Source organism: Lissotriton vulgaris, chromosome 6 (genome assembly GCF_964263255.1).
Source record: "Lissotriton vulgaris chromosome 6, aLisVul1.2, whole genome shotgun sequence".
NCBI classification, from domain to species: Eukaryota; Metazoa; Chordata; class Amphibia; order Caudata; family Salamandridae; genus Lissotriton; species Lissotriton vulgaris.
Window position 1 is genome coordinate 1,657,281,438 of NC_141694.1, and position 26,493 is coordinate 1,657,307,930.

Here is a 26,493-nt window from a genome sequence, read left to right on the forward strand (position 1 = left end):
GCTCAAGGTTTAAGGCCTTGGCAGCCCTCATCAGCACCACAGAATAGGCAGCTCCCTCCACCGATGCCACGGTTGGAGGAGAGATCAAACCAGGGTTAGGGGAGTCGTCCAAACCACTGGCATCCCCCAAGTCACCCGTCCAGTCCGGGTCATACTGGCACTCGCGAGCCAGAGGGTCCTCGGACCCCTCCCAACCTTCACCGTACTCCTCATCCTCTCCGTATTCGGAGTCAATGATGAAGACCGGCTCCTCGGGGTTCATGGGCCCCATCGGCGCCGGGACCGGCGTCGTGCGACGCCCATCCGGCGCCGCGTCCGGCGTCGGAGAAGGTAAGGGGACGGCGCCGCCCGGAGCCGGCGCCGGAACCCCACCGCCGGCCGGAACCGGCAGTGGAGAACCGGCGCCGCGCGGGGACGGCGCCGGGGGTAACCCCGATGGCAACGGCGCCGGGGAGGCCGGAAGACCAGCCGGCGCCGATCCCGAAGGCCCCTGCGGCGCCGGGGTCGGAGCCGTCGGCGACGCCGGGCCCGGAGCACCCGACGGCGCCGAGGCAGGGACACCCGAACCGCCAGGGCCCCCAGACGGTAGCACTGGGCCCGAAGGCGCCGTAGGCCCCGTCGGAGAAGCGAGCGCCCTCATGGCCATGAGGAACGCCTCGATCTCCTCAGGCGTCGCGCCATGCCCAGGGACCGGAGGGTATGAGGCAGGCCGCGCCGGCGACTCTCGCGGAGCCGCGGGGTTGGGGTCACCCGAGCCCCCGGCCGCATCGCGCGAGCGTCGGGGGGAGTCGGGGGTACGATGACGACGCCCCGACTTCTTGTGCTTCCTACCTGACGAGCCTGACGAGTGGTGTCGACTTCCGGAGCGCCCAGCGCGGCTCCGCGACCGCTCCCTCGAACGCTCCCCCGACCTCCGGCCGGACCGGGACCGCTCCCGGTCCCGACGTGGGGCCGACACCCGGAGCTCCAGCAGCTTGCGGGACCGCTCCCGCCTAGCCTTGTTGGTAAGGGCCCGGCAGTCGAGGCACGATTCCACGTCGTGGTCGGGGCCCAGACACCGGAGGCAGAGGCGGTGATGGTCTGTGACCGACATCGTGCGCTCACAGTCATCGCAATTCTTAAATCCAGGCATCCTATCAGGCACAATAGAGAAAAAAAGTCGAAAAACTTGGTCAAAGACCGGAGTACTGCTCTTCCAGATCTGCGTCCACTGGCGCGGAAAAAAGAAGAACTGACGTCAGCGCGCGGAGGCGGCGTCTATGTACTCCAGCGACGTCATCACGGCGCACGACGCCGACGACGGACGCGGAGCCGCAGGGGACGCCTGCAGACGACGCCTACCGACGCGCAGGGGTACTGCTACGCAAAAGTTTCCGGATCCAGACTGACGCCTGGGGATATTCTAAGGTAAGGAATCTAACACTAACGTGTTTCTTTCAGATAAATCAATTCAGGATAATCTAACTTGGAATGGGACCATCTCCTACCTTTATTTTGCTAAACGGGGCTGTACTATCACTAGGTCCCTCCTATGGGTGGGACCAGGAAGGGGGGTGGTTACACCCCCTATCCTTTGTCCAGTTTCGCGCCAGAGCTGGGGCTGGAGTGCCCCAGCAACTGGTTTGAACCGGGCTATGCACAGAGGCACCTTGTGTGCCCCGGGCATGCCTCATTCCTTTCAGGCCTGTCCTACCTAATACACAAAATCCTGTCTGGGGTGGTGCTAGCACCTCCCAAGGCAGGAAACCCTTTGTCCAAGCCTCCCTCGCTGGAAGGACTCCCAGCAGCAGGAGGTCAGACTTATGTCTGTGGTGGCAGCATCAATTTTGTGATGCTGAGGCTCGAGTTAACTTTAACCGGGGTTCACAGTTACATACATGTCGTGTCCCTCTAGAAGGGCGGAATGTTACCTCCGTCGCCAGAATTGGCGAGGGGGTAGTATTCCAATTCGTATGACACCTTACTCGACATGTTTTGATAATGCTATACCAAAGTTAGCAATAACAGCAAGGATTATAATGCACTTAAGAGTATATGGTATAGCGTTATCATGGAAACAGCTAAAGGACTTGGTTCCGAAAGCTGTAGACAGGCTCAGCTCATGCCAGAGCACTATCTCACATAATTCCAAGCACTCTGCCTCCAGGATTGTTAAGGCCTGCCATAGGAGTGACTTATAGGAGTATATGTGTCCATTTTGGGTTTAGATATAGGTATACTATATCTAAAGCAAAGGGTGATTACACCACCTTGACCCAGCTGATTGATCAGCCAGTTGTGTCAAATTTGGATGGCCAGCCAGGGGTGGCATAATACATGCTGCAGCCCCTGGTAGGCCCCGAGTGCACCTATGCCCTGGGTACCTAAGGTACACTGTACAGGGGCTGATAAGGGGACCCAGTATCCAATTAGATAGGTACCTAAGGTACATGGAGTCCATTTTAACAGAGAGCAGGAAGCCTGGGGCCCTGAATAGCAGGATCCCAGGCCAACTAAGTCGAAAACCAGCTAAACACTAGGCAAAAAGTTGGGGGCAACCATAGTCAGATATCCACCTTCCTACACTCAGGAGCCAGATCGCTAGGTTCGTCTGATTGGGATCTGGGTGTTCGATTTCTCCATGGTTCTGAGTTAAAAGATGGGGCGAGAGGTGCAGTTTTTGATGGGGAACTAGTGAAAGTTCCAGGAACATTGTGTAACATGGCTGTCTTGCCCATGTGGGAGCAACCAGGATCATTGTGAGTGACTGCTGATGTAGTTTGCGTGCTACCAGCGGAGCTGGTGGAAAAGCGTACGCAAATCTGCCTGACCAGTTCATCCACATCGCATTGCCCTGTGACAACGGATGTGGGAACCTGGCGGCAAAGTACTGGCATTTTGAGTTTTCGTTTGTGGCAAACAGATCTATCTCTGGGTGCCCTCATTTCTAGAAGAATGGTTGGAGAGCTTGGGGGTGAATCTCCCATTCGTGTAGCTGGTGGCTGTGTCTGCTTAGCAGACCTGCTACTAGATTGTCTTTCCCTGGCAGGTGTTCTGCTAGGAGAAAAATGTTTCTTGGAATTGTCCACCTCCATATGCTCTGTGCTAAGTGGGACAGCTTTGGAGAGTGTGTTACTCCTTGTTTCTGGATGTAGTACATGGCTGTCATGTTTCCGTCCGGATCAACACAGCCTTGTTGTACAAGTATTTCTGGAATGCTTTTAATGCCAGAAATATTGCTAGCAACTCTAGTTGGTTGATATGCAGTTCCTTTTGTTTGATTGCCAGAGCCCTTGGACTGTGTATTGAGGTAAGTGGGCTCCCCAACCTGTCACTGATGCGTCCGCTGTTAGTACTAGTTGTGGAACCGACTCTTGGAACAGTCGCCCCGTGGAAAGGTTTTGTGGGTTCCACCACTGTGGAGAGTTGTAAGCGCGACTGTCTACCAACACTAGTTCCTTCAGTTGTCCTTGAGCTTGGTTCCATTGCCGTGCTAGGCATTCTTGCAGTGGACGCATTTGAAGTTGGGCATGAGGGACAATGAATATGCAGGAGGCCATCATGCCTATGAGCTGCATGAACACTCGAGCTGGCAAAGAGTTTTGTGGCTGAAATCTTTTAATGAGAGTCTGCATGTTGGCTATCCTGGCTGAACTTGGATATGCCTTTGCTATTGAGGTATCTATTGTAGCTCCCAGATATTGCTGTATGTGGGAGGGTTGTAGATGCGATTTTGGGTAGTTTATGGAAAAACCCAGGCTGTGTAGCAGCTGGAGTGTCTGAGACGTATGGCTTGCACACTGCGCGTACAAGTTTGCTTTTATGAGCCAATCGTCCAGGTATGGAAACACGTGGATGTGTTGCCTTCTGAGGTGTGCAGCTACTACCGCTAAACATTTTGTGAATACTCTTGGGGCTGTGGTTACCCCGAAGGGGCGAACCTTGAACTGATAATGTTGACCTATTGTGAACCTGAGATATTTCCTGTGAGCTGGATGTATAGGTATGTGAAAATATGCGTTCTTGAGGTCTAATGTTGCTAGGAAGTCGCCTTGCTGGAGTAACGGGAGTTCTTGTTGTAGAGTGATCATATGGAAGTACCCCGAGAGTATGCATTGGTTCAGCGGTCTGAGGTCTAATATTGGTCTGAGGGACCCATCCTTTTTGGGAATAAGTTAGTATAGTAAGTATACTCCTGTCCCCTGGTGTTGAATAGCGACTGGCTCAATGGCCCCCTTTTCTAGCATGGATTTTACCTCTTGCTGTAACAGGGTGATGTGTTCTTTGGACATAGGACGGTGTTTGGGTGGTATGTTGGGTGGAGTAGAAGTGAGTTCCAGGCAATAACCATACTGGATAATTTGTCTCACCCACCTGTCTGTGGTAATTGCGTTCCAGACTGGTAGGAATTGTTTGACTCTGCCTCCAACTGGTGTTAGATGGTCTGGAGGGAGTGTGATGAAGTCACTGTTTGGTGGCAGTGGTGTTATTGCCGCCACGTCCTCTGCCCTTGTTATTATTGCCCCTATAACCTCCCCTGTTAGAGCCTTTGTTAAAGGAACTTTGGGTGTTGCTTTTATATGTAGAGGAGGTCTGTGAAGTGTTGCCTCGTGCGGTGCCTCTGTAGGAGGAGCGACAAGAGTAAACTCTGTGTTGTTGAAACTGCAGTGCGCCCATAAATTTAGCAGTTTCGGTATATTTTTTCATTTGATCTAAATGGTATCTACTGCAGGGCCAAACAGGATTGATTAACTGGTTTGTTGAGGATGTGGATTGCACCTCATTCTTAAAACCAGAGATGCGTAGCCAGGCGTATCTGCATAGTAATACGCTAGTATTAATGGACCTGGCTGCTGTGTCGGCTGCGTCAATAACACATTTTTTGGACGCATTGGTAATAAATTTGCCTTCTTGTATGAGGTTGTTAGCCTGAGCTTTGTAAGGTTCTGGCAGGTGTTGCAGTAAACTCTCAAGCTTGTCATAGTGTGCTCTATCGTAGCGAGCTAGTACAGCCTATGTTTTTGCAATCCTCCATGAATTAGAAGCCTGTAAGGCCACTCTTTTGCCTGAGGCTTCGAATATCTTAGACTCCTTGTCAGGAGGTGGAGCATCTCCTGTTGTTTGCGAGGTTAGCTCTTTTGCTAGCGTTTGCTACTACCAGTGAGTCTAAAGGCAACTGGCCTTTAATGTAAGCAGGGTCTGTAGGGGCCGCCTTATATTTCTTTTCAATCCTGGGATTGAGTACACGTGCTCTGACTGGATCTTTGAATATATCTGGCGCGTATTTTAGTACCCCTTTCAGGATAGGAAGTGTCCTGACTTTTTCTCAGAGGTAGGAAAAGTGTCAAATAGAAAATCTTCTTCTATTGGGTTAGTGTGCATGTCGACCTTGTGGTATTAAGCTGCCCTATCTAGCAGTTGGCTAAACACAATGGTGTCGTCGGTAGGCGACAGCTTTGTAGGGTATGGGGAGGTGTCAGGGATGGGTTGTGTGTCATATGGATCATTCTGATCCTCCCATGTGTCATCCTGTGGATGTGGATCCTCTGGTTCGTTAAAATCATCTTGAGGATCTTCCCCCATGTTATCCTCATCATTATAGTCTGAATGTGTAGGGGAGTAGGGCACAAAAGGCATATTGGGATGGAAAGGAGGAGGAGTAAAAGGCCTAAAGGGAGAAGTCCCGAAGTCCTTTTTCTTCGGAGGAACAGGGGAAGGAGTGTCTGTGTCCAATGGTCTCTTTTTTCGGTAATGAACTGTAACTTTGCCAGTCTCAGGGTTTATATACAGTTTAGATTGTTCCTCTGATTCCGGATCGGGATGGAAGAGTTCTTCTTCCACTGTCCATGTCTTTGGCGACGATGTTTTTGGCTTACTGACTTGTTTGTGACTTTTTGGCTCGAGGGCCTTTGGTTGTGCAGTTTTTCTCGGATCGACTGTTGCTTTGGAGTCTGTAACCTTCTTCGGTTCGACGTCTTTTATTGGTTTAGCCATCTTTTTCGGCTCACCGACTTTGTTTGGGTCGACGACCTGTTTCGGATGGACCAGAGCTTTTGGTTTGATACGCTTTTTATGCTCAACGGCTTTCTTAGGCTCAATGTTCTTTTACGACGCAATGACTTTTTTTTACGGTTCAACAGGTTTTGTGGTGTGATCCTGTTTGTGTTGATCCACACTCTTTTTAGGATCGACGGCCTTTTTTGGGTCGCGTGTTCCTTTTGGATCGACGACCCGCTTTGGTTCGAGGCTTTTCTTCGGCTGGATAGCCTTTGACTCGATAACCTTTTTTCGTTGGGCGACCTTCTTTGGTTCGACCACCTTCTTCGGCTCGACGACTTTTGGCTCAACGCCTTTCTTCGGTTCGACGACCTTAGGCTCTACGGCCTTCTTGGGTTCGACGACATTCGGTTCGACGACCCTCTTGGGTTCGACATCCTTCTTGGGGAAGTTACTTGGACCTGGGCTATCGGAAGGCTTTGTTTTTGGCTTCGGAGCAGAGCCATAAGGCGGGGCTTCTGAAGGAGTTTGTCGATCTCGGTTAAGGCCTTTAGGCGATGCTTCGACCGGAGCCTTCGGTTTCGGGATAAGCGGCGTTGGGGGCTGTGTACTCACGGTTTGTCCCGGCGGGATCTGGTCATCGGAGTCAGACTGGTCCTCGAAGTGACGATCTCTAGATCAGAGTCCGACGCTTCTGGGAGTTCGTGTTCATCATCGAAGATGTTCGCCGGTTCCGGTCGCCGCATCTCTTGCTTAGCGGCCCGTCGAATCCGGATGGTCTTCTTCGAACGGAATAGGGCACAAGCTGGGCAATTTTCTTCGTTGTGCTCCGGTGATAAGCACTTGTTGCATACTGTATGTTTGTCAGTATGCGGGAATTTGGAGTGGCACTGTGGGCACCTTTTGAACGAGCTCCTTTCCATCGACAGCAGGCCCACGTGGCTTCGAAAGGCCCAACGGCCCGCGTCGATGACCGGATCAAGATCGAAGTACCGGGGGGAGGAGCTTAGCGCACATCCAAGATGGTCGCGTGAGCTGAGAGCTCCCGAAACCCTCGCCGCCTCCTACATCTATCCTGTCACGGATCCTGTTTCTAACAATGGGTTATTGTAGCTGTAACTCTCCTGACCTATATGGCCTTTTTCAAAATTTGAATCGGACGCCGGACACCTGAAATACTCCGTCCTGAAGCCTGAAGACCTACACAGTGAGATATCCAGGGACTCAAGCATCCGTAACACCCCGGGGGTAGTTTAACAACAACGGCGGATGTAAGGAGATAGCTACCCAGGGTCTACTTTCGGTTTCGATTTTCCTGCTCACGACTGCTGGAAGACGACTGTCCTCTGACCTAGCCGGCCAATGAGCTCACTTGCTTAACTGCTCTTCGCAGGCGCCCAGAATTTTGATTTTTTTGCTGTTTCTCTCCGTGGGGAGCCATTTTCACCAGGTCCCAAAATCCCCTTAGGGGCGCACAGCCCAGCATGGCCGGCAAACCTGACAGCGACAAGCGGACGACCAAGAACACGTCTCGGGGTGGCATCACTCAAACCACCATTATGGACCGATTTACGCGCCCCAAGGGTTCTCCCAGCGGAACTGGCAAAACTCCGGAGGACCTTGGTGGTGGCCCCCCTGAAACGGAGGAGCTGACTCTTCGAGATGTGATGGGCGCCATTGCGAGCATGAAGTCATCCATGGGCCAACAATATGAAACTTTGGCCGCCAAGATTGACACAGTGGCTGTTGATGTGAGTTTGATTAGGGCGGACTTGGCCAAGACCAACAAGAGAGTCAAGTCGCTTGATATCAAAGCTGCCAGTCTCACCACCGACGTTTCAGATCTCCAGACCAAGGTCCGGACCTTACGAACCTCGAGTGAACAGTTTGCCCGCCGGCTCGAGGATTTTGAAAGCCGCGCTAGGCACAAAAATGTTCGCATCGTCGGAGTTCCGGAGACTTCAGCCGATCAATCGACAGATCTCCTTGTGAAAGACCTGATTCTAAACCATCTTGCTCCCAAGGGCCTCAGTAACTTTTTCGCGGTGGAGCGTGCCTATAGAGTTCCGGGGGGAAGACGCAAACAGGGTGCTACACCGAGACCCATAATTGCGAGGATCTTCAACTTCAGGGACAGGGACGCCATTTTACAGGCCTCGAGGACCAATGGCCCCACCAAATTTGAGAATGCTTCCAGCAGCTTCCACCCCAACTTTACTCAATCGATGCTGAAACAGAGACTGGGATTTACCGGGGTGAAGCGTAGACTGAGAGACCTGGGCTTGAAGTATGCCATGCTCTTCCCGGCCCGACTAAGGATCGAACATAATGAACGTGTGCTATTTTTTGATAAGCCGGAGGTGGTTAGTGACTGGTTGGACACTTTGTCAACGCAACGGGACAGTATGGAGCAATCCAGAGGTGCGGAAGGAGGCCAGAAGGACCAGGAGGAGTGAGGAGACCGGCGTGTGCAACTACCGTACCGCGTTGCGGTGGTTCGTTTTCTTTTTGGGTCAATGACACTTTCAAGATGCACACCCTGAGGCGGCGGGGGGATTGGGACTTTTCCTCCTCCTGGGGTGTTCCTTTTTCTTCTTGTAGATTAGTTTTTCTAGGGTAGGGCGACAGGCACACTGCAAATTGGGGTGGTTTTTTGTATCATCGCAGGGGTGCAGGGTGGGGGGATGTGTGTGTGGGGTATTTTGGGGGAGGGGGGGTTCTTTCTTTCTGTTTGAATTGTTTCAGAGGCTGCGCATTGTTGCACATTGTGATTTGTGTTTCCTTCCTGGGGTTTGGGGGACCCCGCCACTACTTATGGGATGGGGGGATAGGGGGTTGAGAGTTTTGAGCTGGAATGTCAACGGCTTGGGGGATAAGATAAAACGGGGGATAGTACTTCAATACTTGAAACGCCACTCCCCTGACATTGTGTTATTGCAGGAAACGCACTTGGTGGGGAACACGTTTCATGCTATGAATCGGAGGGGCTACAGGTTGGTTGCACACTCTGGGTTCACCTAAGGTTCCAGAGGGACCGGTGTTCTGGTCCGAAATTCCCTCCCCTTGGAGGTTGATGACACGGTCTTGGACGATAGGGGAGGTATGCGGCCATTATTGGTAGGTGGGAGGGGAAGGCGATCTCCATCCTCTCCATATACGTTCCCCTGGGTTTACAGACCACCACGTTTGCCGACCTGGGAAAACTGGTGTTGGAGCTTCCCGAGGGGATCTTGGTGGTTAGAGGTGACTTCAACTCAGTTGTTAGTGGCATGGAAGATAGTCACCCCCCCAGAGCTCTCACGCAGTCGCAGTCCTGCCTTGGTGGCTTCTTGGATACATTTGGTATGGTTGATTGTTGGCGGATGCTTCACCCCGGGCAGGCTCAGTACACCTTCCACTCTGGGGCACATGGGAGCTTGGCTAGGCTTGATTACATCCTCATGCCTGCGGCCCAGGCCGTATCGGTGAGAGAGGTCCGGCATTTGCCTAGAGGCATCTCGGATCACTCCCCGCTGTGGATACTCATTGATCTCCATTTGGGTACCGGGGGCCGGGTCGCCCCGATCAATCCCTGGCATCTCTGTCTTCCGGAAACCAGGGCTGGGGTGGTTAAGGCTATCGACCATTACTTTGCCGAAAATGTGGGATCGGTGTCCTCGTCTGTGTCCCTGTGGGAAGCTTTTAAAACTGTTATTCGGGGTCAGACGCTGTCGCTGATTGCCGGTTCAAGGAAACGCCATAATGAGGAGGTTGAGCGGATAGAATCTGACATCGCCGCTCTAGAGGCAGATCTTGAATCCGGGGTCACGCGAGATAAGGTGCATGTTTTGAATCTGAAACAGTCAGACTATAAAGCCTTGGTGACGAATGCTGCGAAAGCCATGAGTCATGAGCAACAGGGCCATTTGTATGATGTGGGCGACAAGGCAGGGAAATTGATTGCATGGTTGGACAAGAGAGAAAGACTGAATCAAGTGGTGCTGGTTGTTGAATGTGTGGATGGTGTGCGTGTGGTAGATCCACTGGAGATCGTGGAAGAGTTTGCCTGTCATTTCCGAGCGGTGTATGCGTCGGTCTCTGATAGGCCGGAGGAGGATTCGCATCTTTTGCTCAGGGATATTGCTTTGCCCAGCTTGTCCGACTCGGACAGAGAGCTTATGGAGGTGGAATTTTCCACCGATGAAGTAGCGCTCGCTATTCGCTCCATTCGCTCGGGGAAAGCTACAGGCCCGAACGGCATACCCATCGAGCTGTACAAGTTATGTCCGAACAAAATGACGCCGTACTTTCGCTCGATGTTCTTGGAGTCCAGGGAGAGGGGTTCACTTCCCCGCGACCAGAGATTGGCGTCTATCGCCGTAATACATAAAGAGGGGATGCCCCGTGAGTTGAGTACCTCCTATAGACCCATTTCACTTCTTAATGCCGAACCCAAGATCCTGGCAAAACTGTTAGCGAATCGTTTGATTAAAGTGATTGGGGACTTGGTGCACCCAGATCAATCTGGCTTTATTCCAACCCGCAACACTGCGTTGAACCTACGTCGTTTGCATGGCGTTCTGGCGAGGGCGGAGACGTTGCGTGAGCCGGCCATTTTGGTTTCTCTAGATGCCACTATGGCATTTGATACAGTGGAATGGCCGTACCTATGGGCGGCTCTCACGAAGTTTGGCTTCGGACCGGTATTCATTAGCTGGGTCTGGCTACTTTACGAGGAGCCCCTGGCTCAGGTGGTCGTTAATGGTAGGGTCTCGGCTCCTTTTGTTCTCGGGAGAGGTACGCGACAAGGGTGCCCCCTGTCCCTGCTGCTTTTTGCTTTGGCTTTGGAACCCCTGGCCGCATGGTTGCGGTGGGAACCATCACTTAAGGGTATTAGGTGGACCCCCGACTTTGAAGACAGCATATCATTGTATGCGGACGACATTCTCCTTTATCTCACCTCCCCTCGGAAATCTCTGGTTGTACTGTTCGATGTCCTCAGCTCCTTTGGTAAGAACTCTGGTCTAGTTATCAACTGGAGTAAGCCCTGTGTCTATTCGCTCACGGACGATACGCCTCTCGTGCCGCGCAATTGCCCGATACAAATCTCGCACTCCGGCTTCAAGTAGTTGGGTATATATATATATATATCTCGCGTGACCCTGTCGTTAGGTATCAGCGTAACTTACTCCCCCCGCTTCTTCGTTTGAAAGCCGATGTGAAAGCTTGGTGTAGGCTGCCACTGTCCCTGGTGGGCAGGGCAGCTCTCTTCAAAATGATGTCCCTGCCTAGATTTTTGCACGCACTCCAAAACACTCTTGACCTTGTGCCCACCAGCTATTTCCATGAGATCGAGAGCCTCCAAAGAAAGTTGTTGTGGACCGGACGTCCTTGGATTGCCCTGGCTAAACTCACACTGCCTTGGTACGCTGGCGGTATAGCGTTGCCTGATATCAGGCGTTACTACTGGGCCTCCCAACTGTGCGCGGTCAATCATGCACTGTACGGCCCAGTTTCTAACCCGGCCTTTGCCATGGATAAATGGTTACTTCCGGGCGGGAATTACTACAGGGCACTTTATTCCAGGCGGTCGGATAAGACGTTAACGGGTCCCACCAAGGTGGCGGCGCGGATTTGGTATAGTGCTAATGCAGCCATGGGCTGGTTGGACACTGTCACTCAGGCGGCTCCACTTTATGTCTCTGGGAAGTTAGGCAATATGTGGACCACCAAGGGCTTTGAGAAATGGGACCTAATTGGTATTAGTAAAGGTCGATCGGGAATACTTCCGGTACTTACAGGTCAGGCACGCCATTGGCTCGGTCTTCCCGACCGGCACCCTCATTCCGGAATCCTCACTCCTGGAAGACAGAGTGCTCGACGGACAGTACGATCTCTCATATATAAGAAACTGATAAATGACCGGACAGACCTTCTTCTACAGCTGCGTGAGGCCTGGACCAGCGATGGACTGGAACTGGATGATGAGGATTGGCAGGCAGCGATATCCTCTCCGAAGGAGGTGGCAATCCTGGCCCGTCTGCGACTGGTGCAATTGAAAATCCTGCACCGCGTGTATGTGACAGGCCCTCGATTGTTATGTATGGGATACTCTGTGGATGGACTGTGTAAGCGTGGGTGTCGAATGATGGGTACCTTCCTCCATATTCTGTGGGATTGTCCTGGGGTAGTATCCTTTTGGAATCGTGTGCATGACGTCATGAAAGAAGTAACCGGTGTTTCGATCTTGCCTGAGGCCCGTAGGTGTCTTCTGAATGTGTGGGAGCCCAACGACTACAACGTGGCTCAGACACAATGGGCCACTTTAGGGAATATGGTCGCCAAGCGTGACATTGCACAACTGTGGGGATCTACGGTCTATGTTGCCCGGGGTAGACCTAAGAAGTGGGGGAGGATATGGAACCAGTGGAACCAGTATCGCGGAGAGATCTGTACTCCCCCCTTTGTGAATCCACCGGAGGTGTTGCAATCCCCTTAGCCAGATGTTCCTTCTGGTCTTGCTTTTCGTCAATGCACAGATTGCTTGCTCTCTCCCCCCCCCCTTTTCCTTATAGCTTCTAAGTTTCAATTGCTGCCGCATAAGATCCTTTTAGATGCGGTTCTCCCCCTCCCAGAGGAACAATTGTGTGTAAGCTTTCTGTTTTGCCTCGACAGTTAATTACATTCTTCTTTTCTCTTTGGTTTGTTTGTTTCCCTATAAAACATAAAAAGATAAAGACCTTATTTCTTCTGTGACTAAAAATACATTGCTGTGACATGTTTGCTCAATCGCCGCCGGACCCCCAGGTTGCCGGCTGAAGCGCTGTGTAACTGACCTATCCTGTACACTTGTTGATAATGGTGACAGCCGACTCGGGCGGTTATATGCTTGTTACTGTATAATCATAACTGTCAATAAAGGTTTTTTGAAAAAAAAAAAAAAAAGATGAAAGTACCGAGCGAGAACAATACCGTCGAAGGCCTTTTGGCCTTTTAAAGAACTTTAGTTTCGGTTCCGAAGTTGGAGTAGAGGAATAACATCCGAACCCAATGGCGGAAAAAACACAATCTGAGGATGGAGAAGATGGAAGATGCCCATGCGCACTGTAGTCCAGGGGAGGAGTCACCTATCTCGTGATACTTCGAAGACTCTTCCAGGACAACAAGGTGTAATCATCCAGACCCAACACTAGGCGGCGATCTATGCACAAGATATAAATTCAGCAGCCCACATGCCTCGAACACTAGGGTGGCCCGGTGCCGGGCGGTGGCGCCTGGCGACGTTCCTATCTACAGGGGAAACTGTAGCAGGCCTGGACCAGGTGCCCAACAGGACGTCCGTGAGAGCCTCATTAAACTACAGTAGAGGCTCTGGTGAGCCTGCCTGTGGTTTAAGGACCTCAGTGAGGATGTTAGACCTCACAGTCTCGACAGGGAGCTCAAGAGGAACCCGACGGAGGAGAGAGCGACCTCATGGCCATGAGGAAGGCATTGATCTCCTCCGGCGTCGCGTTCGGCCCTGGGACCAGCTGGTATGGAGCATGCCCCGACGTTGATTGTGCCACTAAGGCTTTGGAGGGCTGGTTGCTGGGCAGTAAGGTTACTGATTATACAGGATTGTACAATTTGATCATGCGAGAACAAATTTTAAACAATTGTCAGAACCAGTTGTTGCATCAGCACCTTGTCGACTCGCATCTGACCTCTCCCCAAGAATTGGGAAAGAAGGCAGACAGATGGGTCAGGACAAGGGTTAAGCAAAACCAGGGCCAGAACCAGGGTGATCAGAAGAAAGCAGACCAGAAGGGTAAAGATTCGAAAGGGGAACAAACTGACCAGAAGTCTTCGACAGGTCCCCAACAACCCAAAGAGGGGGGGGGGGGTCAGGCTTCCCAGAAAAAGAAGAATCAGGAAGGCCAATCGAAAAGGTGGTGCCAATACTGTAAAAGTAAAACTCACTGGTTTAGTGAGTGCACCAAGAAAGGAGGGCAGACTCCTGCTACTGCAGCCCCTAAGGCACCTGTGCCCCCTAGTACAGCCAGCAGTAGTAGTGCGCCTCCCAAGGGACTAGTTGGGTTAACCTTGGGTTCTGAGGGGTGTGACAACTTAGTTGGTACACTCACTCAGGCTGTCCTTGTCTGTACAGGGGATGTGGATATATCCCCTGATGTCAGTCCCAATACTTTGGGCAAATACCGACAGACGCCTTAAATAAATGGAAGAATGGCTCAGGCCTACAGGGACACTTGTGCCAGCGTCACCATGGTGACGCCTAACTTTGTGGACCCTGGACAGATCATGCCAGGTACAGATTTCCTGGTGACCAATGCCAGCAACGTCACTACCAGTCATAGTATGGCGATTGTATCTTTCTCCTGGGGAGGGGTAAATGGCCAGAAAAAGGTTGTTGTTAGTTCAGACCTCCCAGTGGATTGTTTGTTGGGCAATGATTTGGAGTCATCGCAATGGACAGAAGTGGAGCAACGGACTCACATGGAGATGTTAGGCTTGCCAGCACATGTGATTGCTGTGACCAGGTCACAGGTCAGACGATGCCCCACTGAACGGGTGCTGGATCCTGGAACAACGGACCAGACACCTCCCAAGAAGAAGAGCAGTCGGGTTAAGGCAGCGCCTTCCCCCTTGCCTCAGGTCGAGGATCAGGTCTCAGAGGAGGCTGACCTCCAGGAATTGCGGGAAACTGAACCTAAAGAACTCGAACTTGATCAAGTTGAGTTTCTGGGCTCAGGGGGACCCACACGAGAAGACCTGGGGTAGGACCAGTTAGACTGCCCTTCCCTTGAACCCCTCAGACAGCAGGCTGCTGCTGAGGCTGCTGGGAACGCCACAGGTACCCACAAGGTATACTGGGAAGATGGACTCCTGTACACTGAGGCAAGAGACCCCAAGCCTGGCATGACCAGGAGGCTGGTTATCCCCTTGTCTCAGCGTGGTTTCCTCCTTACCTTGGCCCACGAGATTCCCTTAGCAGGACACTTAGGCCAGACGAAGACGTGGGACAGGCTTGTCTCGCACTTTCACTGGCCTCACATGAACGAAGATACCAAGGAGTTTTGCCGCTCCTGTGTCACTTGCCAAGCCAGTGGTAAGTCAGGTGGCGCGACAAAGGCCCCCCTTATACCAATGCCTGTGGTGGGGGTGCCCTTTGAACGGGTGGGGATTGACATCGTCTGTCCCATGGAACCACCAACAGCATCAGGGCACAAGTTTATACTGGTGGTAGTGGATCATGCCACCAGGTATCCTGAAGCTATTCCCCTTAGGACCACTACAGCCCCTGTGGTGGCAAGAGCCCTAGTTGGAGTGTTCTCCAGAGTGGGCTTCCCTAAGGAGGTCGTCTCCGACAGAGGTGCAAACTTCATGTCGAGCTACTTAACTGCTATGTGGAAGGAATGTGGTGTTAACTACAGGTTCACTACACCCTATCATCCACAATGCAATGGGCTTGTTGAGAGATTCAACAGGACCCTGAAAGGGATGATTCATGGACTACCTGAAAAGCTTCGGCGTAGATGGGACGTCCTGATCCCCTGCCTTTTATTCGCCTACAGAGAAGTCCCACAGAAGGGGGTTGGCTACAGCCCTTTTGAACTTTTGTACGGGCATCCTGTAAGAGGACCCCTGTGTTTGGTTAAGGAAGGATGGGAGAGACCTCTCAAAAAGCCTGCAACCAGCATAGTGGACTATGTGCTTGGTCTCCGCTCGCGTATGGCTGAGTACATGGAGAAGGCATCTGAAAACCTTAAGGCCAGCCAAGAACTCCAAAAAGCTTGGCATGACCAAAAGGCTGTCCTGACTGTTTATCAGCCTGGACAGAAGGTGTGGGTGTTGGAGCCAGTGGCCCCAGCAGCACTCAAGGACAAATGGTCCGGGCCCTACACCATCCTGGAGAAAAAGGGAGAGGTCACCTACCTGGTGGACCTTGGAACTCCCCGGAGCGCCCACAGGGTGCTCCATGTCAACAGGCTCAAAGCATATGTCGACAGGAAGGACATGAGTTTGCTCATGGCCAATAGATGAGGGACAGGAGGAGGAGAGTGACTCTCTCCCCGACCTGCTCACTCAGAATCCTGACGATGGATCGGTAGACGGTGTTGTCTTTTGTGGCAGCCTCTCCGAACATCAACAGGAGGATTGTAAACAGGTTCTTCAATCCTTCCGGCATATGTTCTCTCTAACACCCAGTCAGACCAATTGGTGCACCCATGAGGTTGACACTGGTGACAGCTTGTCCGTCAAGAGTAAAATCTACAGGCAGCCCGATCACGTTAGAGACTGCATCAAAAGTGAAGTGCAGAAAATGTTGGAGCTGGGAGTCATTGAACCCTCGGATAGCCCTTGGGCTAGTCCCGTAGTTCTAGTGCCGAAACCTCACACCCCGGGCGGTAAGAGAGAGATGAGGTTCTGCGTAGACTACAGGGGTCTCAATGCAGTCACTAAGACTGATGCCCACCCAATACCAAGGGCAGACGAGCTTATCGATAGATTGGCTTCGGCCAACTACTTAAGTACGTTTGACCTGACAGCTGGGTATTGGCAAATCAGGTTAGCTGAGGACGCCAAGCCCAAGACCGCATTTTCTACCCCTGGTGGGCATTATCAGTTTGTGGTGATGCCCTTTGGTTTGAAAAATGCACCTGCCACCTTCCAACGGTTGGTGAATCACGTTCTCACTGGGCTGGATGACTTCTGTGCGGCGTATCTTGACGATATCGCGGTCTTTACCTCCACCTGGGAGGATCACCTGGTCCACCTGCGGAAAGTGTTAGAGGCTCTGCAAGCAGCAGGTCTCACTATCAAGGCTACCAAGTGCCAGATAGGGCAGACACAGGTTGTGTACTTGGGCCACCTTGTCGGTGGAGGCCAAGTTCAACCATTGGAGAGCAAGATACAGTCAATCAGGGACTGGGCTCCTCCAACCACCCAGACTCAGGTTCGAGCTTTCTTGGGCCTGACTGGTTACTACCGGAAGTTCGTCAGAAATTACGGATCGATTGTGACTCCGCTCAATGAACTGACGAGTAAGAAAATGCCAAAAAAGGTTCAGTGGACAGCGAGCTGTCAAAAAGCATTCGATGGCCTAAAACAGGCCATGTGCACGGCACCTATCCTCAAGAGTCCACACTACTCAAAACCATTCATTGTCCAAACAGATGCTTCTGAGTTGGGTGTGGGAGCTGTTCTATCTCAACTGAATTTTGATGGTAATGACCAGCCCATTGCTTTTATAAGCAGACGGCTGACCCCCAGAGAGAAAAATTGGTCAGCTATAGAGAGGGAGGCCTTCGCTGTGGTGTGGGCCCTGAAGAAACTGAGGCCATACTTGTTTGGCACTCATTTCAAGATTCAGACCGACCATAAGCCCCTCCTATGGCTAAATCAGATGAAGGGTGAAAACCCCAAACTGCTTAGGTGGTCCATTTCCCTACAGGGGATGGACTTCACAGTGGAGCATAGACCTGGCACTGATCATGGCAATGCAGATGGGCTCTCCAGGTATTTCCACTTAGAACAAGAAGACTCACCTGGTCAAGGTTAGCTTATTGTCCCAACGTTTCGGGGGGGGGGGGGGGGAGGGGGTCATGTAGGAGAGTAGGGTCTGCAATCCTATGATCACCCAGACTTTTTGCTTTTGTTTCACTGGTTTACGACTTTCTCGGGCTGTGGGCCTGCCAATCAGACCCACAGCCTAGCTGTTCTCTCGCTAAATTGATGTGTGTACCCTAGGTGCATTACCCAATTGGAACTGGGCCACCCTGTCAGACCCTGTAACGCAGGGCATCGGGGTACCCAGGGCCTACCAGGGGCTGAAGCATGTATTATGCCACCCCTGGCTGGCCATCTAAATCTGACACAACTGGCTGCACGACAGCTGGGGCAACGGAGCGTACTCGCACGTTGCTGTAGGTATAGTATCCCTATACCTAACCTTAAAATGGACACCCGAGATCCTATCAGTCACTCCTATGGCAGGCCTTGACAATCCTGAAGGCAGAGTGCATGGAACCGTGTGAATTGGGCTCTGGCACGAGCCGAGCCCGGTTGCAGCTGGAGGAACCAAGACCCAATGGCTGTTCCATGATAACGCGTATCATATCGGTAACTTCGGTATCGCGTTATCAAGACATGTCGAGTAAGGTGTCATACGAATCGGGATGCTGCCCCCTCACCAATTCTGGCGACAAGGTTAGCATTCCGCCCTTCTAGAGGGACACGACATGTACGTAACTGTGAACCCCGGTTAAAGTTAACTGAAGCCTCAGCTCCACAAAATGGACGCTGCCACCCCAGACACGAGTCTGACCTCCTGCTGCTGGGAGTCCTTCCAGCGAGGAGAGCTTGGACAAAGGGTTTCCTGTCAGGGGGCGGTGTTCGCACCGTCCCTGACAGGGTTTGTGTATTCTGGGTAGGTAGGGCTTTGCAAGAAGGTGACTGCGGAGTGGCACCCCGGTGCTCACTACGCATCTGCCGGCTAGAACCAGTTCCAGGGGCGCGCAGCCCCTGACCTGGGGAAAGTCCAGCAGGGGGAGAGGGGTGTAACTACCCCCCTTCCTGGTCCCACCCCTAGGGCAGGACTTAGTCATGTACCCACCCCTTTCTTTAGGATAAAGGTCGGAGCGGGGACCCTTCCAAATTAGATCATCTTTGAATCAAGAACTACTTTCTACGAAAGGACATTCGAGACTCTTCTCAAGATTTCTCCCTTGTGGCTAAGGAGTAGTCACCCTGCATCCGCAGGCACCATCTAAGAACTCTGCGGTTTGCTGCAAGTCCTTCCTCAGGAATCCGACGACCCAGCTCGACGAGAACCGGCTTCCCTGGCACCTCTGACCTCTACCCACATCGTCAGCTCAGCTGAGATCTGTGGGTGCGACGAGACCTCGAGGGACCGGCCATCATCAAAACCTGCACGCTTTCTTAATCCAGCACAACCACCAAAAGAATCCTCTGGTGAGTGCTCTGGGGTCCGAGAAGCCCCGATCCTGAGCAGCTCCAGCACCGAAGTGCAGCCTCCCAGCATCTCCACGATCTGCGTGGGGCCCTTCTGCTCGCCGCTCAGCACGTTGTCCGATCGCTAGCCGCTGGCTTGCGATCTCCTTGACGACATCCGACAACCAACGCTGCTGGTCTGGTTGCTCCAGACCGGCCCTTGCTCCCTTTTTCGAGAGGAGCACCCCGGACCCTCCTGGTCCACTCAAGACGCCATTTTAGGCCCACCACGTGGCCCTGAAATCTGCCAAGGCTTGTTGCCCCAACCCTGGGCCCAGCGACGCCGACAGCATCAACCTTCGTGGGACAGCTCGCACCTCCATCCTGGTCGCCGACAACGCCTCCTGGTCCGTGAGACTGCAGAGCCTAGCGGCGCCCACTCACCTAGTCGAGGTGACGGCCATCCGGTGCCTTCCCAGTACCCTCTGACTACTGGCTAGTAGTACGAACTTGGTCCCCTCTGCTTTCAGGTATCATCGATCTCTGATCCAGGCTTGGATCTCTACGAACTATCCTTCACTGGTCGCCGGCCAGCAACTCCTTCCTTCCGGCTCCTGGCTCGTCAGCGAAGACCCCCGACGCCTGTAAGACTTGTGCAGCCACAGCCCTTGTGGCTAGGTAACTCCGGCATTTCGGTGCCCGCATAGCCTCCTTACTTAAGGGTCCTGAGTCCCTCGCTTCCGACTTGCCTTATCGAGTCCGCCCGAGACCACTAGAACTTTCCGTGCCCTCGGGCACTTGTTTTAATTGTGCACTTGAAGTATTTTCCTAAGAGTTTTGTTCTGTGCTTAGTACCCTGTCCTCATAAAGAGGACAGGGCTGTTGTGATTCTAATAAATATACTGTTTATTTTCATAACACTTGTGTGGTGTCCTTTCACTTGGTGTTCAAGGGGTATGTGATGGTATAACAACTGGCTTAACACGCCCTCTAGAGTTTAGCCCGAAGACTGCTCGTATCCACGCTACTAGGATAGCTGGTCCAAGGTTGACTTACAACCAATCACCATAAGGGTCGTTTGGAACGATACATAGTGGTCACTAGAATAGTGAACACTGCATATCGGGCCAACTTCTCACAACATCTATAAGGCTGATCGGCCTGTAGTTGGCTGGGAGAAGAGGGCAGACCTTCTTGAAGATGGGTACAATCTCCACCCCCAGCCAAGCACAGGGGATCTCCATGCCTCCCGCGATAGAATTAAAGAGAATGAGGAGGTACCGGGCCCAGATCTCAGGGTGGAGCCTAAATAGGTCACCAGGCAGTCTATCGAGTCCCGGTGCGTTCCCCGTCGCCAGTCTCTCTATTGCAGTGACCACCTCCCCAAGACTAAATTCCAATCCGTCATCAGGTTGGGATAAAACGACAGCAGCCACATCATTGGCAACTTCAAAGATATCTTCATTAAGTTTGCCAAAGTGGGCTTCCCAAACAGAAGCTGCAATGTTGGGCTCCACTGCAGCTTTTGGTTCACCTGTGCCAATGTTTACCAAGGACCAGAATCTCCTAGAGTCCCTCGTTTCTAAAGCTAGGGAGAGGTCCTGCCATCTGTTCCAGTGCCATTCTGACCTTGCCAGTGCCATTATTTTCCTGTATTCCCGCCTAAGCTCGGCTACCTTGCCCCTATCTGTACCTGCTTTTATTGCTGCTATTAATTCTGTTTTAGCCTTTTTACAGACAGAGTTGTACCAGGTGGAGGTTCGGGTTTTTTGCTTGCGCTGCACTACCACCGGGAAGAGGACCTCACCCAGAGCTCCCACTAACTCTTCATGGATTTGAGCTAATCTGTTGTTAAAGTCTTGGGGTCTAAGTTGATTGATTAAATTGTCCATGTCCTTTAACCTGGGGAGTGCTAGACCATAAATTTTCCTGATGCTTTCTTGTGAGTTTGCCAGTTTCTCCCATTTTACCCTACGCCTATTGGAGCTAAGAACCAGGTTCCCTAAGTCCTCACTGGGCTCGGCGGGCTGCGATCCAGCTACGGCTACAGAATACACCATATCTAGTAGAAGTGCATTATGATCGCTGTCTGTTCTTGCCACTACTCTAAAATCCTGTACCTTGGACCACAAGCTGATGTCTACAAAAATGTAGTCCAGCCGCGATTTGTGATCCTTCCTATTGAAGGTGCATAGCGAAGAGGTGTCTGAGATTGTTCGACCATTATAAGCCCTTAATGCAAAATTAAGTGTCAAGGACGTAATTTGCACCGCAAGATGGAGACCAAGATTTAGGGTGGGGGGATTGCCTGGTGGAACACCCCAGAAGTCATCTTCTGCAGTGAGTGCGCCTTCCCTCAGCCCTTCCAGAGGTTCAAAATGACAATTAAAATCTCCACCCATCACTATCTTAGTCTTTAGGTAGTTGGCCCAAAAAGCACGAAAGATCATCAAGTGTGGGTGACTCCATGGTTACACCAACTGGGCGAGAGTACACGTTGATAATGGCTATCTTAAAGGAATTGGGCCACTTAAGTAAAACACACTGTATGTCCTGCGAGAATGTAACTACATTCTCCGCATTACATCCAATGTGACTGGCTACCCACACCGCCAAGCCACCCAAAGGCCTCCCTTTGCCACTCCAGCTGGCTTTGATTTCAAAGCTTGCATAACCCGTTCTAGACAGGGGTTCCCTGACCCAGGTCTCTTGAAAGAGACAAACATCACTATTACCTACTAAGGAGTCCCAGTCATCAGTATATAGTTTGTTGGCAATACCCGCCACATTCCAGGACAGAACCTGCAAAGTTTCAGGTGAAGATTTAGAGCCCGGTGCCCCAGTTTTCACATGTTCAGTGACCACTGAAGGAGCAGCAGACCCTTGCCGTTGTATTATTTCCGGGTTGAGTGGAGGAGGAGGTGTTGGGTTCAGCTCAGGCAGGTCAGTGGGTGTTAGTATGTGAGCATGTGGACTACCAGGTAAAATGTTCTCTTGGACAAGTATCACTTCTCTTCTTCAGAGTGACTATGATTTCACAATGCATTTTTCAATGGACACATTCACGTGCACTACTATCAGGATATTACCACTCTGACAATCAGAAGACATCTTCATGTAATGGACATTTCTGAATTCTACTTACTGTGGTGCTCAAATGTGACCAAAACACAAAGTCATTCTTCAGAGATGCACATTTACCTGTCTGCAGGGCAATTGCCCAAAGAGTGGTTTATCTTCATCAGCTAAAACTTGTTCTGTAAATAGATAAAAGGAACACGATAAAAAGCATTATTGAGAGGAAATAAAATGGTTATTTTTAGGACCCACACTGAGGACAACATTATTTCTTACCTATGGTTTGTATGGTGTATGCACAGCTGCCCCAGCACATTATGGATACCCGTGGATCCTGTTCATTGGGATGTACTTTAAGTCCCAGCTTATATAATGAAGTTCCAAAGGTTGTGAGCATCTCTTTAATAGTGTCGGAGTAAGGGTTTCTGTTGAGAGAACACAGGAATAATTTACAAAAACAAATTTGCACAAGGCTTACAAAATAATCACAATGTTGAAAACGTCAGTGCCACTATTTCGTTGGACGGAAACTTTTCCAAAAGAACAAGGCACCCACATTCAATATATGTACATATTAATACAGCCATGGCTGGACCAACATTATTGTGCATTTATAGAGGCATAGCAATTATCAGGAAGTACTGTGAGAAATGTGTTGTTAAAACACCCTCCGTCACATTCTGTACTTCTAACAATAGCTTATTTGCTTCAGGTATTTGGTAAAGCTCCACCATGATGCCCACAGAGCCTATTGAGAGGTGGCAGTCTCAGAATAGTTATCTTATGATACAAACAATTTGAGAAAATTGTGATAATGAAGGTAATGGAAAAACACTGGCAAAGGTGCAGATAAGTAATAATGATTAAGGTATAAGGGTTAGGTTAAGATAAACAGTGAAAACAGGAGTAACCCCCATTAGGAAGCTGACTCTCTATATAGTGCACCAAAATGATGTGGTACACGGAGTATAGAGACCAGGTGAACCTTATTGGTTTTCAGTGGCTTGCATTAACAATCCCATAGTGCTCTATTTTGTGGTAGTGTGGTCAAGCAGCTTTAGGCTTATCAGAGGGGAGTGTTCAGCATGTGTTGTACACACAAAGTCCAAAAAAGAGACATACACTCAAAGAAATCCGAGACCAATTTAGAAAAATAGCACCAATTTTTTAAAATAAATTTAGACACCAAGCTCATCAGGTAAGTACTTTCAGACTGATCATTTTTACAGCATAACAGTAAAAATACAGAAATACGGTAATATTATCCTATGGGAGAAACATACACAGCATAGTGATACCTGTAGGAGAGTAGGGTCTGCAATCCTATGGTCACCCCCGATTTTTGCTTTTTGCTTCACTGGTTTACGACTTTCCCTGGCTGTGGGCCTGCTAATCAGACCCACAGCCTAGCTGTCTCTCTCTAAATTGACAACCATGTACCTTAGGTGCATATCTAATTGGATACTGAGTCACCTTATCAGTCCCTATACAGTGTACCTTAGGTACCCAGGGCATAGGCGAACTCAGGGCCTACCAGGGGCTGCAGCATGTATTATGCTACCCCTGGCTGGTCATCCAAATCTGACACAACTGGCTGATCAATTAGCTGGGGCAAGGTGGTGTAATCCCCCTTTGCTTTAGATATGGCATCCCTATATCTAACCCTAAAATGGACACATATCCTCCTATCAGTTACTCCTATGGCAGGCCTTATCAATCCTGAAGGCAGAGTGCTTGGAATTATGTGAGATGGTGCTCTAGCATGAGCTGAGCATGTCTGCAGCTTTCAGAACCAAGTCCTTTAGCCGTTTCCATGATAACGCTATACCATATACTCTTAAGTGCATTATAATCCTCGCGGTTATTGCCAACTTTGGTATAGCATTATCTAAACATGTCGAGTAAGGTGTCATACGAATTGGAATACTTCCCCCTCGCCAATTCTGGCCACAGGGGTAGCATTCCACCCTTCTAGAGGGACACGACATGTATGTAACTGTGAACCCCGGTTAAAGTTAACTCGAGCCTCAGCATCACAAAATGGATGCTGCCACCACAGACACAAGTCTGACCTCCTGCTGCTGGGAGTCCTTCCAGCGAGGGAGGCTTGGACAAAGGGTTTCCTGCCTTGGGAGGTGCTAGCACCACCCCAGACAGAATTTTGTGTATTTGGGAGAACAGGGCTGAAAGGAATGAGACATGCCTGGGGCACACAAGGTGTCCCTGTGCATACACCGGTCTAAACCAGTTCCTGGGGCTCTCCAGCCCCAGCTCTGGCGCAAGACCGGACAAAGGATAGGGGGTGTAACCACCCCCCTTCCTGGTCCCACCCAGAGGAGGGACCTAGTCGTAGTACATCCCCCTTTAGCCGGATAAAGGTAGGAGCTGGTCCCATTCCAAATTAGATTATCCTGAACAACTTTACAAGAAGAAACTCTGGACTTCGACGTTCTGCTCCACAGAAGACTGAAGAAATCTCCCTTGTGGGCAAGGAGTGTCCACCCTGCACAAGCAGGCACCATTAGCGTCCAGCGGCGTCCCTTTGTCGTCTTCCCTCGAGAATCCAGACTTCAGAGCCCGACGAGACCCGGATTCCCAGACCTCTCCGACCTCTACCTACATCTGCAGCACAGCTGAGATCCGTGGGTGCGATGAGACACGATGGACCGGCCGTCTTGAAAGAAACAGCACTTCGCTCCAGCACAAGTTCTGAGGTAACCTCGTCCAAGTGCTTTAGGGACTGAGAAGCCCCGACCCGAGCAGCTGCTGCACCGAAGACCAGCCCTCCAGCATCCACGAGATCTGCGTGGGGCCCTTCTGCCTGTTTGCTACTCGACGCGTTGTCTGGTCACTTGCCGGCTGGCTAGTGACCTCCTAGACGACGAACCTTGAAATCTTCACTGCTGGTCTGGTTGCTCCAGACTGGCCCTTGCTCCCTTCCAAAAGAGGAGCACCCCGGACCCTCCTGGTCCACTCCAGACGCCGTTTCCACTCACCGCGTGGGTTGCCTTTGCCAAGGCCTGTTGACTCCAAATCCGGATCCGACACCGCCGACAGCGAGAGCCTGCGTGGGACAGCTCGTGCCTCCATTCTGGTTGTCGAAGACACCACCTGGTCCACGTGGCTGCAGAGACAAGCGTTCACCCTCACTTGATCGCGACAACAACATCTGGTTCCACTCCTGGGTCCACTCCAGTCACTGGCTAGTGACTTTGAACATTGTCCCCTCTGCTTTCAGGTTCTTCTCTTCACTGATCCACCCTTGGATCACACCGGACCTCTTCCTCCTGATCGCCTGCAGCATCTTTTCTTCCAGGCTCCATAGACTTCAACGCCGGAACCCGACACAACTTGGCACCTATGCACCCGCAGCCTGTGGGTGAGGTAACACGAGCATTTCGGTGCTCAAGGGTAGCTTGACTCTCCTAGTGTCCAGTTCCACAGTCTTTTTGTCTTACCTAGTCAGGATTGTCCATACTCACCTTTTTCTTGAACTGTACTGTCCATAGACACTGTTACGCATCTCGCGTGTGAGTTCACACTCTGCTCACACGCGTTCCGTGGGCCTCCTATTAGCTACCTAGAGTTAGTGTAGCGTGGTCCCAGCGATCCTACAGCCTCTGGACAGCTCCATTCCTTTTATCGACTTTCACATTCCACTTACTTAGTATATGGTTTGTCGTGCCCCTAGGGCACCATGTAATTTGTGCAACTTAAACGTATTTTTCCTAAGAGATTGTCATGTGCTTAGCCCTCTGATCTCAAAGTGTTCAGAGGTGTATGTTAGTTTATAAATATATTGTTTATTTTCATAACAACCTGTGTGGTGTCCTTTCACTTGGTATTCAAGGGGTTATATGTGGTAAAACAGCTGGCTTCACATGCCAAAAGAGTTTAGTCTAAGACTGCTTTGTCCATGCTACCATTAGGATAGCTGGTATATAAGGTTGACTTACAACCAATCACCATAAGGGTTGTTTGGACTGATACAAGGTGATCACTAGAACTAGTGAGCATCATATATCAGGCCAACTTCTCACATTGGTGTGCAGCGATTGGGATTTGAGCTTGCTGTTGTTTTTACCAAATATAATCTTGAGATATCATTTGAAAGATCAAATAAGGTACCATAGGTACATATAACAAGCTTAGAAATACTCTGAGTTCTACTGAACCAGCTGTTGTAGTAGAAAGGGAGTAGCACACCCTGACTACAACTCTTAGCAAGGGATCAGTAGGAAAACCCATAGTGTAGGTAAGTGCACCACTTACACCTCACTAGAAAAGCATGTCTAACACAGGAGAGAACACAGTGGCTCCCCTTGGTGATATTGACCCTTCACAGGTCATGTCAAGATTTGCAGTCCTTAGCTTCCAGGAGATGACAATTGTGTACCTCCAGGAAACTGAAACAGGGTTCTAACCCTACAATTCGTTTTCTGTTAGGTCTCTTAGAGACATTTGATGCCAGAAGGGCTTCTAATCCAGGCCCATCTGACCCTACAGAGG

General features: G+C 51.0%; 1 protein-coding gene across 3 annotated transcripts in view; it reads right to left on the reverse strand.

Annotated features, from left to right (window-relative positions):
• The window catches only part of UBR2 (ubiquitin protein ligase E3 component n-recognin 2), a 1,804,160-nt gene that overhangs the window by 498,665 nt on the left and 1,279,002 nt on the right, over window positions 1–26,493 (reverse strand). For all 3 annotated transcript variants that reach the window (XM_086927821.1, XM_086927820.1, XM_086927822.1), the window contains 2 exons: window positions 22,261–22,409; window positions 22,108–22,163 (listed from right to left, as the gene is read on the reverse strand). In XM_086927821.1, the coding sequence (XP_086783947.1) occupies window positions 22,108–22,163; window positions 22,261–22,409 (205 nt within the window). The remainder of the gene's footprint in view (window positions 1–22,107; window positions 22,164–22,260; window positions 22,410–26,493) is intronic.